This window comes from Pongo pygmaeus, chromosome X, assembly GCF_028885625.2.
Source record: "Pongo pygmaeus isolate AG05252 chromosome X, NHGRI_mPonPyg2-v2.0_pri, whole genome shotgun sequence".
Lineage (NCBI taxonomy): Eukaryota > Metazoa > Chordata > Mammalia > Primates > Hominidae > Pongo > Pongo pygmaeus.
This window is the reverse complement of record NC_072396.2, coordinates 113869694-113885832: the sequence shown is the minus strand read 5'-3', so window position 1 is coordinate 113885832 and position 16139 is coordinate 113869694. Positions and strand designations below refer to the sequence as shown.

Below are 16139 nucleotides of genomic sequence, written 5' to 3'. Positions count from 1 at the left end.
CTGCATTCCAGTCTGGGTGACAGAGTGAGATGCAGTGAGCTGAGATCATGCCACTGCATTCCAGTCTGGGTGACAGAGTGAGACTCCATCATCTCAAAAAAAAAAAAAAAATGTATGTGTGTATTAGAATATGCTTAGAAAAAAGGCTTCAAAGTTACCCACCAAATATAAAAAGCTGTTATTTCTAGGTGGTTGGATAAAAAGGACACTTTCACTTCATTTAATATATTTGGTAATGTTTGAATATTTTTATTTTATTGTTTGTTTGTTTGTTTGTTTATTTATTTATTTTGAGATGGAGTCTCGCTCTGTCAGCCAGGCTGGAGTGCAATGGTGTGATCTCGGCTCACCGCAGCCTCCGCCTCCTGGGTTCAAGTGATTCTCCTGCCTCAGCCTCCTGAGTAGCTGGGACTGCAGGTGTGCGCCACTGCACCTGGCTAATTTTTATATTTTTAGTAGAGACAGGGTTTCACCATGTTGGTCAGGCTGGTCTCGAACTCCTGACCTCATGATCTGCCCGCCTCAGCCTCCCAAAGTGCTGGGATTATAGGCATGAGCCACCGTGCCCAGCCCTGAATATTTTTAAAAAACTTTTTAAAAAAGTTATCTAACTTTTCCATGAAGCAACATATCTAGTTCATTCTGTACATTGCACAGGCTAGATTTTGGGTATTTGTACTTATGTTGTAACATTTATTTAATACGTTTTAATATTTACGAATCAAGTGACTCAATCTTATGACCACTTAGTCCTCCTGTGCTACACATTCACATATATTCTTTTTTTTTTTTTATGAGACAGAGTCTCACTCTGTCACCCAGGCTGGAGTGCAGCGATGCAATCGTGGCTCACTGCAACCTCCGTCTCCCGGGTTCAAGCAATTCTCATGTCTCAGCCTTCTGAGTAGCTGGGGTTACAGGCGCGCACCGTGGTGCTCGGCTAATTTATTTTTGTTATTTCTAGTGGAGAGGGGGTTTTTCACCATCTTGGCCAGACTGGTCTTGAATTCCTGATCTCAGGTAATCTGCCCGCTTTGGCCTCCCAGAGTGCTTGGATTACAGGCGTGAGCCACTGTGCCTGACCACATTCACATATATTCTTTTTTTTTTTTTTTTTTTTTTTTGAGACAGAGTCTCATTCAGTCACCCAGGCTGTAGTGCAGTGGTGTGATCTCAGCTCACTGCAACCTCTGCCTCCCGGGTTCAAGTAGTTCTCCTGCCTCAGCCTCCTGAGTAGCTAGGATTACAGGCATCCACCACCACGCCTGGCTAATTTTTGTATTTTTAGTAGCGACAGGGTTTCACCATGTTGGTCAGGCTGGTCTCGAACTCCTGACTTTGTGATCTGCACCTCCCCCCCCCCCAGCCCCCCGCCCCCAGCCTCCCATAGTGCTGGGATTACAGGCGTGAGCCACTGCACCTGGCTCACATATATTCTTAAGGGGAAAAGAAAAGATTCTCCCACAGCTTAGCATGTGAGTGATACCTTCCAGTAGTTTGACTGGCTTACGACAGTTTTTTAGTACTGTTTTTAATGAGACATTTTCTTGTTCCTTTATGATTTTTAAAATAAATTTTAAGTATACAATTTTTAGTTTTGAAAATTTTGGAAGACACTAAATCAGCAGAAAAAAACCAAAATATATGCAAATATTAAAACAATTCACCTCTAATCCTAACACCCAGCAATAACTGTTAGTATTTGAAGTACATTTTGCTAATTTTTCTATGAATATGTAACACTCAAATATATGTACATATTTAGAATGCAGTCATACATACTGTTTTTGACCTGTATTTCTTGATAACAACATTTCTAAACATTGAAATGTATTTTAGTATGGCAGTTTTAATCTACTATTTACCAATATGTGATTTATGTATACTTATCTAAAATAAGACCTATCAAGGACCATTGTTTAGGGAATTGTTTTGAAAAGGACTTGGCCAGAATTTACTTTTAGATTTGAACATCAAATGCTAAAAACTTTCTTAATGTTTTTCTGTTTTTCTTTTTGTTTTTGAGACCGAGTCTCACTGTCACCCAGGCTGGAGTGCAGTGGCGTGATCTTGACTCCCGGGTTCAAGCGATTCTCCTGCCGCAGCCTCCCCAGTAGCTGGGTTAATAGGCATGCACCACCACACGCAGCTAATTTTTGTATTTTTAGTAGAGATGGGGTTTTGCCATGTTGGCCACTCTGGTCTCAAACTCCTGAACTCAGGTCATCTGCTCACCTCAGCCTCCCAAAGTACTGGGATAACAGGCATGAGCCACCGCACCCGGCCAAAAGCTTTCTTAATACTTTTCCACTGTTTTCTGAAACATTCTATTTTAAACTTATTAAGATCGATTTTTGAGACATTAAGTACAGGACGATGATTCTTCATGCTTGAAACATTTCCAACAGATGCTATCACAAGTTTAGTATGGACTTTACTTGTGGAAGAATGTTTTCAAAATATTGCTTAACAGACCAACTTATTTGCAGAGAGGGCTAGAGCCAAACACATTAATGATTTGTTTTAAAGTCTGTCCCCAAATATGAGGGTTGTCTGAAATTGAACGACACTGCCTTGTATTTGTATCAGTTTTTACTTTTTTTATATCACTTTTTGCTCTCCTATTAGCTGCATGGACTTTGTTTTGCTCATTGACATTTGGTGAGTTGGGCTTTCTCAGTGCTGCCTTCTAATTGTAAGATGATAAACCCTTGATGCTGTATTATCTCTTTTTTCTTTTTTAAATGCCACCAGGTTACTGTTAGGTCGAAACAAACAATATTATATGCTTCAGTCTGTTAAAGATTTGCTAGGCTAAGACTTTCTTTCTTATATTACAAAAACCTTGCATATATCTGAAGTGAAAGAGTCTAAAGTTTGTTTTACAATTTTAGCTAAATCATCCCAATTCCTGATCATCTGTAAATGCAACCCACATGGTGGTAATCTGCTTAGTTTTTTATATTAAATTATTTAATTTATTTTAGTATAATGACTTTAACAGGGAGATGCTATTTTGTAGGAGGAGACTAGGAGAGAGGAGAGTGCAGGATCAGTTTTTCTGTTGTGTAGAACTAAGGCTAGGTTACAAAATGTGATTTGGTTTCCTTTTCTTTGCTGGGTAGCTGCTACTTTCATTTTTTTGTGATGAAAGAAATGGCTTTTAAGGTGATAGGCATTGAGAAAAATTACTTCCTTCGCATTAGAGAACCTCTGAGAGTTGCTTCTCCTGCTCAGCCAATTTGGGGCTATGAGAATGGAGACGAGTAGAAGGTTTAAGCTGGGGCTCTCATCCAGCTTGGAGAATTCCCTGACACTCTCTAGTACCAAGGGTCAAGAGTTGACTATCCTTTGCAAATATTTATTTATGGAGTTATTTTCCAAATTAAGCAAACTAGCAGATAGTTTTGTATTTTCCCCTATCCCTCTCCCCTGCAACTTCCACCTTTAGATCTTTAGATGATTTTATAGAAGGATGGGTTTTTTTTTTTGGTCATTTTTAAGTTATTGGAATTATCTATGGGGGAAATGTGTACGTTTTTATATAGAAGTATGAAGATTTTCTTCTCCAACATTCTCCTTGTGAGCTCTTTGGATCTTATTTTAATATCTATATGCAAGTTCCCCGCCCCACCCCCCCTTCATGTTAATAGCAAATGTTAGGTTTCTGGAAGAAAAATAAGAACATATGAAATAACCTGACTTCCGTTTATAAGTAATCTTAACCATTTGTGTTAAGACATATACTGATACTGTCCCTGGTAACCCCTCAACAAAAGTAGATTGTGGATATTACATAAAGTTGAAAGTAGTTCACTATTAGTAACTAGCCTTTGTTAGTAATAGGCTTGGGTATAAATCATTCTTTCCTTCATCTCTTTAATGGTAGCAAGGAGAAAATTAACTGTCTGAATTAACACCAGCTAGTTAGTGTGATGATTACAGTTATGTGGATGTTCGTTTATATGACTTCCATGGGGGCGTCTAGACTAAAAAAAACAAAAAAACAAAAAAACCCAAAAAACTCGAAGGGTTATTCTCGTAACATAATCATATGCAAATAGTAGTGAATACTGCCGGATGGAATAAAGCCTTAGTTCTTCAGAATATAGCATCATGCCCAGGGGGCCCCAGCTCTGTAGAAAGCAATATCAAATTACTGAAGGGCCTTATTTTACTATTCCAAGTATTCAGATGGTAACTAGTTTACTCCTGCATTGTCCAAAATAGGTCAAACCCTCAACCCGAAACTGACAAACATTTCTGGTGTATATATTTTTTTCTTTTTCTTTCTTTTTTCTTTTATTTTCTTCTTTCTTTTTTTTTTTAGACAGGATCTCACTCTGGTTGCACAGGCTGGAGTGCAGTGGTACAATCTTGGCTCATTGCAGCCTTGACCTCCCAGACTCAGGTGATCCTCTCACTTCAGCCTCCTGAGTAGTTGGGACTACAGGCATGCACCACCATGTTCGGCTAATTTTTTGTATTTTTAGTAGAGATGGGGTTTTGCCATTTTTTGTAGACTGGTTTTGAACTCCTGGATTCAAGGTATCTGCCTGCCTTGGTCTCCCAGGGTGCTGGGATTACAGGCGTGAGTCACCATTACCAGGTCCTTTTGGTGTATATCTTGAAAAATGTCACAAAAATGATGTGTTTACAAATTGAAAGAAGATGGAAATATATTTAGGTTTCTGCTTAGACCAGTGTCATATTTGTATTTGGGAAGAAACCTCGTGTTGTTTCAAGGAACTTACTCGTTTTTGGTTTTGATGGGAGGATAGATGCCTACAGTCATCTGTGTGTGGGGATGGCTGTCTTGCGTGACTGACTAGTTTGCTGTGGTCAGACATTGTCTCTGTGTCTGAACATGGCTTTGGTCCTGACCATGGGGGATTCAGAGATACAAATAAAACAGTTAAGAACATGGCTCTTGCTTCTTGTCATTTTTCCATAGAGTTTCAACTACTGTCACTTAGAGTCTGGCTCAGTTACTTTCTGAGATCCTAATAGCACTAATTCTAGTCAGACACTCATCTCTAGTCATTTCTTGCTTTTCCTTTAGTACCTGGCTTATGAGCTAAGGTGCACAGATAATGTGAACAAGCACTCGATATTTCTTTTAAAGGGGCACTTTTCTTATGTCACTGTACTCATAAATGCTGTCTCTTACTACAGATTGAAATCACAGAAGATATTCGTGTTCTTCTTAAGAGAAAAAGAGGACATTTGTAAGTATTTGTCCTTTAGAAATTCTAAATGTGTAATTTTATTAGCTTTTTGAGAAAATTAAGTGACCATACTAACAGGCATCTTGACCCTTTTTATAGAGGAAAAACTCTACCAATATTTATGATTGTGTTTAAAAAGGCACTATTTTATAGAGCAAAATAGGAAAACATTTTACCCTGTGCAGCTTCTAAAATTTAAACCATTTGCCACTCATTTGTAAAAGAACAAGTGGTAATTAAAATTCAAACAACGTCTTTCTATTTGAGTCGTACCCAAAACTGGAGTCAGGGATTGGAGTTCCAGTTCTGACTACTGAGGCTTATAGAATATGTGTCTTTGGTAAACTACTTAGTCTCTCATTATCTCAGTTTCCTTATCTTTAAAATGGGTTTAACAGTAAGTACACAATCAGGGGTTCATTATTATTATTATTATTGTTGTTATTGAGACAGAGTCTCGCTCTGTCTTCCAGGCTTGAGTGTAGTGGCGCCATCTCAGTTCACTACAACCTCCACCTCTGCCTCCACCTCCACCTCCACCTCCACCTCCACCTCCACCTCCGCCTCCACCTCCGGAGTAGTTGGGATTACAGGCACGTGCCACCGCGCCCAGCTATTTTTTTGTATTTTTAGTAGAGACGGGGTTTCATCATGTTGCCCAGGCTGGTCTTGAACTCCTGGCCTCAAGTGATTCTCCCGCCTCGGCCTTCCAAAGTGCTGGATTACAGGCGTGAGCCACCGCGCCCGTCCTCAGTGGTTCATTATTATTGATGAAGTTAAATCCATAGCAGTTTATGCTTGCCCCGATACGTTGAAGCTTATTCTTTTTTTTGCCCCAAGATGGAGTCTTGCTCTGTCACCCAGACTGGAGTGCAGTGGTGTGATCTCGGCCCACTATAACCTCTGCCTCCCGGGTTTAAGCAATTCTTCTGCCTTAGCCTCCTGAATAGCTGGGATTATAGGTGCCCGCCACGGCGCCTGGCTAATTTTTGTATTTTTACTGGAGAAGGGGTTTCACCATGTTGGCCAGGCTGGTCTCAAACTCCTGACCTCGTGATTCGCCCACCTTGGCCTCCCAAAGTGCTGGGATTACAGGCATGAGCCACCATACCAGCCTGAAGCTTATTCTTTGGGAGACAGCCACAATGTATACTTGCGCCGAAGCTTATTGAAGAATAAGCTTCAATGTATCGGGGCAAGTATACATTGAGGCTCTCTCTCAAACTGATTTGCGTGTATTTCTGATCTTCATAAATTTTTAAGTATATATTTCATTGAGGCATCTATTCTAGACTACAATATGGAGTAAAAGAAATACAACAGAGCACCTAAAATTAAAATCATAGTGTTTGAGGCTTGGACTTTGAAATTTACCTAGTCCTATAGTCCCCAGTTGTTGATTTTTAGACCAGTGCTGGTTAGTGAAAACATTTTTACTGGTCCATGGTGAAGTGAGAAAAATAAGGATAGCAGATCATGAGTTTTTAAAAGCTAAACATTTTCAGTTTAAAGGATTGCTTCTTATAGAATATATCTTTCTAATTTAGGGGAATTAAACATGTTATTTATCTCATGAAATTATGGTGATAGTAAATGGTAGGGCTTTAAAAAAATTCATGCCTGGCAGAAGAACGACGACAACTTGGTAGCTCTGTGTCATTTCCCCCCACTATTCTTTCATTTACATTTTTTACTGTTTTGTGATATCTTAAGATATGAACCCAACTTTCTCATTTTACAGATGAGGAAACAGACATTGAGAGGTTAATTTGTTCCAGGTCTTACCGCTCAGCAGCTTGTGAACCAGGACTAAAACCCTATATCTGATACTGTCTCTCTAGAATTTCTGGTCTTCTGAAAATTGCTTTCATTTTAATAGGTTATAAATTTGAAACTGAAGATATAGTAGTTCTTATGTGCTAATAACTATTTTTGATTTCCAAGTATAAAGAAATTCAAAAGGCCATGTTTTTGTATAGCTAAGTGCTGAAGTCCACTGATTAGCCTGCATTAGAAGAATCTTAAACATGGCCAAAGATTTGTATCAGCAGATCAGAATTAGCTGTCACCGAATTCAGCTACTTGCGTGTTACACACTACCCAGTGGCTGACAAAGAAGTTAAAATATCAGCAAAGTTATTATTTCCTTTTGGAAGTTGACAGACTATACTGCCACTGTGAAGAGTGGTAGTATTCAAACTTCTATAGTTAATTTAACTACAGAAAGTACTGTTTTCTCTCTCACAGATGCACACCTACACACACACATACATATTTATAGCAATCAATCTGCAGCCCATCTAGATTTGGAAGGGAAAAAACTACCAAGGTGAAGAGTAAGAGTTACCAGAAGCATTGGCATGAACATATCTGGCCAGTTGTGTTCAGGAGATTGCAGATAGTACTCTGTGACACTTTAGAGGCCCCCCATCAATTGCCTTTGTCTGAACTTTCCCAAAATACGTTTCAAAATGGAAATAATTAGCTCCCTTATCACCCTTGTCTCACTCATCTTACTGAAGCATAAGCCAGATAAACAAATGAATGTGGAGGGAGAGAACAGAATGGAATGTATTCCCAATCCTAATGTGGAGATATTAACTCTAGGGGTATTTTTCCATGGCTTCTTATATTTGGCTTTGTGTGACTTCCTTCTTTAGGTAGGAATTCTTTAATTTCTGAAATGTCAGACATACTCAAAATGAAATGCTAATAAGGATAAAATGCATTTTTGAATTATCTGCTGTCTTTAGAATATGTGCCCTTCTGTTCTTTACTATGGCTAATATGTGAGCATTGACTATATGGCCATAAGATTTCAATATTCAACAGATTCATCAGTCTTTGAGTTATTTAATTAGAATCACTTCTAAGATCTATTTAATACTGAAAAGCAGAATGAGTTTTTTTTTTTTTTTTTTTTTTTTTTTTTTTTTTTTTCTTTTATTATTATTATTATTATTATTATACTTTAGGTTTTATGGTACATGTGCGCAATGTGCAGGTAAGTTACATATGTATATCTCCCAATGCTATCCCTCCCCCCTCCCCCCACCCCACAACAGTCCCCAGAGTGTGATGTTCCCCTTCCTGTGTCCATGTGTTCTCATTGTTCAATTCCCACCTATGAGTGAGAATATGCGGTGTTTGGTTTTTTGTTCTTGCGATAGTTTACTGAGAATGATGATTTCCAATTTCATCCATGTCCCTACAAAGGACGTGAACTCATCATTTTTTATGGCTGCATAGTATTCCATGGTGTATATGTGCCACATTTTCTTAATCCAGTCTATCATTGTTGGACATTTGGGTTGGTTCCAAGTCTTTGCTATTGTGAATAATGCCGCAATAAACATACGTGTGCATGTGTCTTTATAGCAGCATGATTTATAGTCCTTTGGGTATATACCCAGTAATGGGATGGCTGGGTCGAATGGAATTTCTAGTTCTAGATCCCTGAGGAATCGCCACACTGACTTCCACAAGGGTTGAACTAGTTTACAGTCCCACCAACAGTGTAAAAGTGTTCCTATTTCTCCACATCCTCTCCAGCACCTGTTGTTTCCTGACTTTTTAATGATTGCCATTCTAACTGGTGTGAGATGGTATCTCATTGTGGTTTTGATTTGCATTTCTCTGATGGCCAGTGATGGTGAGCATTTTTTCATGTGTTTTTTGGCTGCATAAATGTCTTCTTTTGAGAAGTGTCTGTTCATGTCCTTCGCCCACTTTTTGATGGGGTTGTTTGTTTTTTTCTTGTAAATTTGTTGGAGTTCATTGTAGATTCTGGATATTAGCCCTTTGTCAGATGAGTAGGTTGCGAAAATTTTCTCCCATTTTGTAGGTTGCCTGTTCACTCTGATGGTAGTTTCTTTTGCTGTGCAGAAGCTCTTGAGTTTAATTAGATCCCATTTGTCAATTTTGGCTTTTGTTGCCATTGCTTTTGGTGTTTTAGACATGAAGTCCTTGCCCATGCCTATGTCCTGAATGGTAATGCCTAGGTTTTCTTCTAGGGTTTTTATGGTTTTAGGTCTAACATTTAAATCTTTAATCCATCTTGAATTGATTTTTGTATAAGGTGTAAGGAAGGGATCCAGTTTCAGCTTTCTACATATGGCTAGCCAGTTTTCCCAGCACCATTGATTAAATAGGGAATCCTTTCCCCATTTCTTGTTTTTGTCAGGTTTGTCAAAGATCAGATAGTTGTAGATATGTGGCATTATTTCTGACGGCTCTGTTCTGTTCCATTGATCTATATCTCTGTTTTGGTACCAGTACCATGCTGTTTTGGTTACTGTAGCCTTGTAGTATAGTTTGAAGTCAGGTAGTGTGATGCCTCCAGCTTTGTTCTTTTGGCTTAGGATTGACTTGGCGATGCGGGCTCTTTTTTGGTTCCATATGAACTTTAAAGTAGTTTTTTCCAATTCTGTGAAGAAAGTCATTGGTAGCTTGATGGGGATGGCATTGAATCTGTAAATTACCTTGGGAAGGATGGCCATTTTCATGATATTGATTCTTCCTACCCATGAGCATGGAATGTTCTTCCATTTGTTTGTATCCTCTTTTATTTCCTTGAGCAGTGGTTTGTAGTTCTCCTTGAAGAGGTCTTTCACATCCCTTGTAAGTTGGATTCCTAGGTATTTTATTCTCTTTGAAGCAATTGTGAATGGGAGTTCACTCATGATTTGGCTCTCTGTTTGTCTGTTATTGATGTATAAGAATGCTTGTGATTTTTGCACATTGATTTTGTATCCTGAGACTTTGCTGAAGTTGCTTATCAGCTTAAGGAGATTTTGGGCTGAGACAATGGGGTTTTCTAGATATACTATCATGTCATCTGCAAACAGGGACAATTTGACTTCCTCTTTTCCTAATTGAATACCCTTGATTTCCTTCTCCTGCCTAATTGCCCTGGCCAGAACTTCCAACACTATGTTGAATAGAAGTGGTGAGAGAGGGCATCCCTGTCTTGTGCCAGTTTTCAAAGGGAATGCTTCCAGTTTTTGCCCATTCAGTATGATATTGGCTGTGGGTTTGTCATAAATAGCTCTTATTATTTTGAGATACGTCCCATCAATTCCTAATTTATTGAGAGTTTTTAGCATGAAGGGTTGTTGAATTTTGTCAAAGGCCTTTTCTGCATCTATTGAGATAATCATGTGGTTTTTGTCTTTCGTTCTGTTTATATGCTGGATTACGTTTATTGATTTGCGTATATTGAACCAGCCTTGCATCCCAGGGATGAAGCCCACTTGATCATGGTGGATAAGCTTTTTGATGTGCTGCTGGATTCTGTTTGCCAGTATTTTATTGAGGATTTTTGCATCAATGTTCATCAAGGATATTGGTCTAAAATTCTCTTTTTTTGTTGTGTCTCTGCCAGGCTTTGGTATCAGGATGATGCTGGCCTCATAAAATGAGTTAGGGAGGATTCCCTCTTTTTCAATTGATTGGAATAGTTTCAGAAGGAATGGTACCAGCTCCTCCTTGTACCTCTGGTAGAATTCGGCTGTGAATCCATCTGGACCTGGACTTTTTTTGGTTGGTAAGCTATTGATTATTGCCACAATTTCAGCTCCTGTTATTGGTCTATTCAGAGATTCAACTTCTTCCTGGTTTAGTCTTGGGAGGGTGTATGTGTTGAGGAATTTATCCATTTCTTCTAGATTTTCTAGTTTATTTGCATAGAGGTGTTTGTAATATTCTCTGATGGTAGTTTGTATTTCTGTGGGATCGGTGGTGATATCCCCTTTATCATTTTTTATTGCATCTATTTGATTCTTCTCTCTTTTTTTCTTTATTAATCTTGCTAGCGGTCTATCAATTTTGTTGATCCTTTCAAAAAACCAGCTCCTGGATTCATTTATTTTTTGAAGGGTTTTTTGTGTCTCTATTTCCTTCAGTTCTGCTCTGATTTTAGTTATTTCTTGCCTTCTGCTAGCTTTTGAATGTGTTTGCTCTTGCTTTTCTAGTTCTTTTAATTGTGATGTTAGGGTGTCAATTTTGGATCTTTCCTGCTTTCTCTTGTGGGCATTTAGTGCTATAAATTTCCCTCTACACACTGCTTTGAATGCATCCCAGAGATTCTGGTATGTTGTGTCTTGGTTCTCGTTGGTTTCAAAGAACATCTTTATTTCTGCCTTCATTTCGTTATGTACCCAGTAGTCATTCAGGAGCAGGTTGTTCAGTTTCCACGTAGTTGAGCGGTTTTGAGTGAGATTCTTAATCCTGAGTTCTAGCTTGATTGCACTGTGATCTGAGAGACAGTTTGTTACAATTTCTGTTCTTTTACATTTATTGAGGAGAGCTTTACTTCCAAGTATATGGTCAATTTTGGAATAGGTGTGGTGTGGTGCTGAAAAAAATGTATATTCTGTTGATTTGGGGTGGAGAGTTCTGTAGATGTCTATTAGGTCCGCTTGGTGCAGAGCTGAGTTCAATTCCTGGGTATCCTTGTTGACTTTCTGTCTCGTTGATCTGTCTAATGTTGATAGTGGAGTGTTAAAGTCTCCCATTATTAATGTGTGGGAGTCTAAGTCTCTTTGTAGGTCACTCAGGACTTGCTTTATGAATCTGGGTGCTCCTGTATTGGGTGCATATATATTTAGGATACTTAGCTCTTCTTGTTGAATTAATCCCTTTACCATTATGTAATGGCCTTCTTTGTCTCTTTTGATCTTTGTTGGTTTAAAGTCTGTTTTATCAGAGACTAGGATTGCAACCCCTGCCTTTTTTTGTTTTCCATTTGCTTGGTAGGTCTTCCTCCATCCTTTTATTTTGAGCCTATGTGTGTCTCTGCACGTGAGATGGGTTTCCTGAATACAGCACACTGATGGGTCTTGAGTCTTTATCCAGTTTGCCAGTCTGTGTCTTTTAATTGGAGCATTTAGTCCATTTACATTTAAAGTTAATATTGTTATGTGTGAATTTGATCCTGTCATTATGATGTTAGCTGGATATTTTGCTCGTTAGTTGATGCAGTCTCTTCCTAGTCTCGATGTTCTTTACATTTCGGTATGATTTTGCAGTGGCTGGTACCGGTTGTGCCTTTCCATGTTTAGCGCTTCCTTCAGGAGCTCTTTTAGGGCAGGCCTGGTGGTGACAAAATCTCTCAGCATTTGCTTGTCTGTAAAGTATTTTATTTCTCCTTCACTTATGAAGCTTAGTTTGGCAGGATATGAAATTCTGGGTTGAAAATTCTTTTCTTTAAGAATGTTGAATATTGGCCCCCACTCTCTTCTGGCTTGTAGGGTTTCTGCCGAGAGATCCGCTGTTAGTCTGATGGGCTTCCCTTTGATGGTAACCCGACCTTTCTCTCTGGCTGCCCTTAACATTTTTTCCTTCATTTCAACTTTGGTGAATCTGACAATTATGTGTCTTGGAGTTGCTCTTCTCGAGGAGTATCTTTGTGGCGTTCTCTGTATTTCCTGAATCTGAATGTTGGCCTGCCTTGCTAGATTGGGGAAGTTCTCCTGGATAATATCCTGCAGAGTGTTTTCCAACTTGTTTCCATTCTCCCCGTCACTTTCAGGTACACCAATCAGACGTAGATTTGGTCTTTTCACATAGTCCCACATTTCTTGGAGGCTTTGCTCGTTTCTTTTTATTCTTTTTTCTCTAAACTTCCCTTCTCGCTTCATTTCATTCATTTCGTCTTCCAGGGCTGATACCCTTTCTTCCATTTGATCGCATCGGCTCCTGAGGCTTCTGCATTCTTCACGTAGTTCTCGAGCCTTGGTTTTCAGCTCCATCAGCTCCTTTAAGCACTTCTCTGTATTGGTTATTCTAGTTATACATTCTTCTAAATTTTTTTCAAAGTTTTCAACTTCTTTGCCTTTGGTTTGAATATCCTCCCGTAGCTCGGAGTAATTTGATCGTCTGAAGCCTTCTTCTCTCAGCTCGTCAAAGTCATTCTCCGTCCAGCTTTGTTCCGTTGCTGGTGAGGAACTGCGTTCCTTTGGAGGAGGAGAGGTACTCTGGTTTTTAGAGTTTCCAGTTTTTCTGCTCTGTTTTTTCCCCATCTTTGTGGTTTTATCTACTTTTGGTCTTTGATGATGGTGATGTACAGATGGGTTTTTGGTGTGGATGTCCTTTCTGTTAGTTTTCCTTCTAACAGACAGAACCCTCAGCTGCAGGTCTGTTGGAGTACCTGGCCGGTCGTGTGAGGTGTCAGTCTGCCCCTGCTGGGGGGTGCCTCCCAGTTAGGCTGCTCAGGGGTCAGGGGTCAGGGACCCACTTGAGGAGGCAGTCAGCCCGTTCTCAGATCTCCAGCTGCGTGCTGGGAGAACCACTGCTCTCCTCACAGCTGTCAGACAGGGACATTTAAGTCTGCAGAGGTTACTGCTGTCTTTTTGTTTGTCTGTGTCCTGCCCCCAGAGGTGGAGCCTACAGAGGCAGGCAGGCCTCCCTGAGCTGTGGTGGGCTCTACCCAGTTCAAGCTTCCAGGCTGCTTTGTTTACCTAAGCGAGCCTGGGCAATGGCGGGCGCCCCTCCCCCAGCCTCGCTGCGGACTTGCTGTTTGATCTCAGACTGCTGTGCTAGCAATCAGCGAGACTCCGTGGGCGTAGGACCCTCTGAGCCAGGTGCGGGCTATACTCTCCTGGGGCACCCTTTCCTAAGCCCGTCGGAAAAGCACAGTATTCGGGTGGGAGTGGCCCGATTTTCCAGGTGCCGTCTGTCACCCCTGGAAGGGGAACTCCCTGACCCCTTGCGCTTCCCGAGTGAGGCAATGCCTCGCCCCTGCTTCGGCTGGCGCACGGTGCGCTCACCCACTGACCTGCGCCCACTGTCTGGCACTCCCTAGTGAGATGAACACGGTACCTCTGATGGAAATGCAGAAATCACCCGTCTTCTGCGTCGCTCGCGCTGGGAGCTGTAGACCGGAGCTGTTCCTATTCGGCCATCTTGGCTCCTCCCCCCCCGAGTTTTTTTTTTTTTAAATCACGATACAATTTTGTATTATGGTGGTCAGGCAGCTGAATTATAGTCATTTATTTGGCCATTTTATAAGAAATGGTTTAAGACTGCATTGTTGCATAATTTATTAACAGTCTGACATATTGAAAAGAACATTGACAAACTAATCTATTAAACTGGTTCCTCCTCTGGCAGAATGGGGAGGGCAGATCATGTGGCAAAAAAAGGCACAGTTGTAAAATTCTCCCTGTAACATGAATATATTCCTATGGGAACTACTACTGCTGCTTAAAGACTTTTTTGGAATGTACGCTCATTGTTGAAAGCCCTAAGTTGTATTACTTTATTATAATAAATATATAAGATGACAGGAGATAGATGTATAACCTATAGATATTTTGTATATTCTTCACTTGAACAAAACACATTTATTATAAAAGTTAACTTTAAAGTTAAATTCTATAACCCAATTATTTTTGGTTAACTTATGTTAAAATCATCTGTATATCCCAACAGAGAAAAAGCACCCAGTAAATCGAAGACTTTGTAGATAAAATAAAAGTCTGCACTGTGGTACAATGGGCAGTTTAATTTAGCAGCAAGGTTTTGTGTACAGGGACCTGCAGCAGTTACTCTTTAGCATCAGTTGTACAACATTGACATTGTCATTATGCTATCTGCTGCCCTTCTACAGCAATGAACCATTTGTATTGCTCTCTAAACACATATCACCCAGAACTTAGTTTTTCTCCCTTTTTCATTATGTTTAGTAAAGTTTGATTATAGCATCATGCTTAGCCAGTAGGTGCCACTTCTAGCCTGATTTATCCTCAAGATTCCTTAAATGTAAGGTTTGGATTAAATTATTTACAACCAATTATTGGATTAAATTATATACAACCAATTCCCAGCTTTAGAAAGCTACATTTTTAAAAATCAAGTGTATCTTGATCACTTAAAATGAGGAATAGAAGTATTATACACAGTGTATGTGAAGTGTGTAGGCAGCAACATTGACTCCTAGAGCTCCTCATTTTAACATAGATGGATAGGATACCGATTATAACATCCTATGACCTAGCAACAACATTATCTGATGCATGCTGGGGATCTTCTTAAGGCATGATGGGAGGGAACTCACTCTAGAGCATTAAAAGTATCTTCAACATGGCAGCTGAGGTGCTTTCTTTGCTGGGAAAAGCTGCAAAGAGACTGGCAGAATGGCGACTTCAGGAATTAATACCTCCCCAGGTGATGAAGTAAACAGGTTCAGTTTATCTTGTGAGAGACGCACCCAAAGATCAGTCATAATTGTGAAAAGCTTTCAGTCATACTAGCCAGGCACAGGTGTAATGTGTTGGTATATGGCATCTACATAGTCATCTTAGGTTTTGTTTTGCTTTTCTTGGTTTTAAAATGTATTTATTATAATTACTGTATATTTGAGCTTAAGGTTTGATTGCACAAGTTATTTCATATTGAGTAGACTGCTTGTTATTTGCAATATAACAATTTGAATCAGATGAGACAAGTGCCGTAATGATACATATATTTTACATGATTATTTCGTCTTGCAGACTGATGAAAGATCTTGTTAGCAACTCTTAATGCTTTTATTTTCTTTAGGTATTGGCATTCTCTAAGTTTTAATGTTAAAGTATAAAGTTAATTGTAATGTCTCTTGTAAAGTTTGATTTCATTTACAAAGTGAAACCATTCTGACAACCTAGTTGAGCTTTCTCTTGTATGTTTTACAATCATTTGGAAGTTTTTAATAGTGTATGAAAGAAAATAAGATTTTAAGGAAGCACTCCACCCCTTTACAAAAGTCTTTGTGATGCAACATCTATTTAGAAATATGATCTTTTAAAGTACAGCAGGTATTCTTATCTGTTTAATCTCTTGGAACTTTTATAATTGTTTTCTGATTTAATGTTTACTAGTTACAACTAATCTTTTTCAGAAGGCAAATTGTCTCTTTATTTGGTGTTTAAA

The 16139-nt window shown here is 39.4% G+C and overlaps 1 protein-coding gene across 8 annotated transcripts in view; it reads left to right on the top strand.

The window, feature by feature from the left end:
* ACSL4 (acyl-CoA synthetase long chain family member 4) overlaps window positions 1-16139 on the top strand; it is an 89968-nt gene that overhangs the window by 32190 nt on the left and 41639 nt on the right. For 4 of the 8 annotated variants that reach the window (XM_054471252.2, XM_054471254.2, XM_063660099.1 and 1 more), the window contains exon 2: window positions 5176-5228. The exons of 3 other annotated variants lie outside the window; for them this stretch is intronic. Coding sequence is in view for 1 of the 5 variants with exons in the window: in XM_063660098.1 (XP_063516168.1) it covers window positions 8209-8232 (24 nt within the window). In the remaining 4 variants the exon portion in view is untranslated. Of the gene's footprint in view, window positions 1-5175; window positions 5229-8203; window positions 8233-16139 lie in introns of all 8 variants that reach the window. One more of the 8 variants, XM_063660098.1, reaches the window with a different exon arrangement.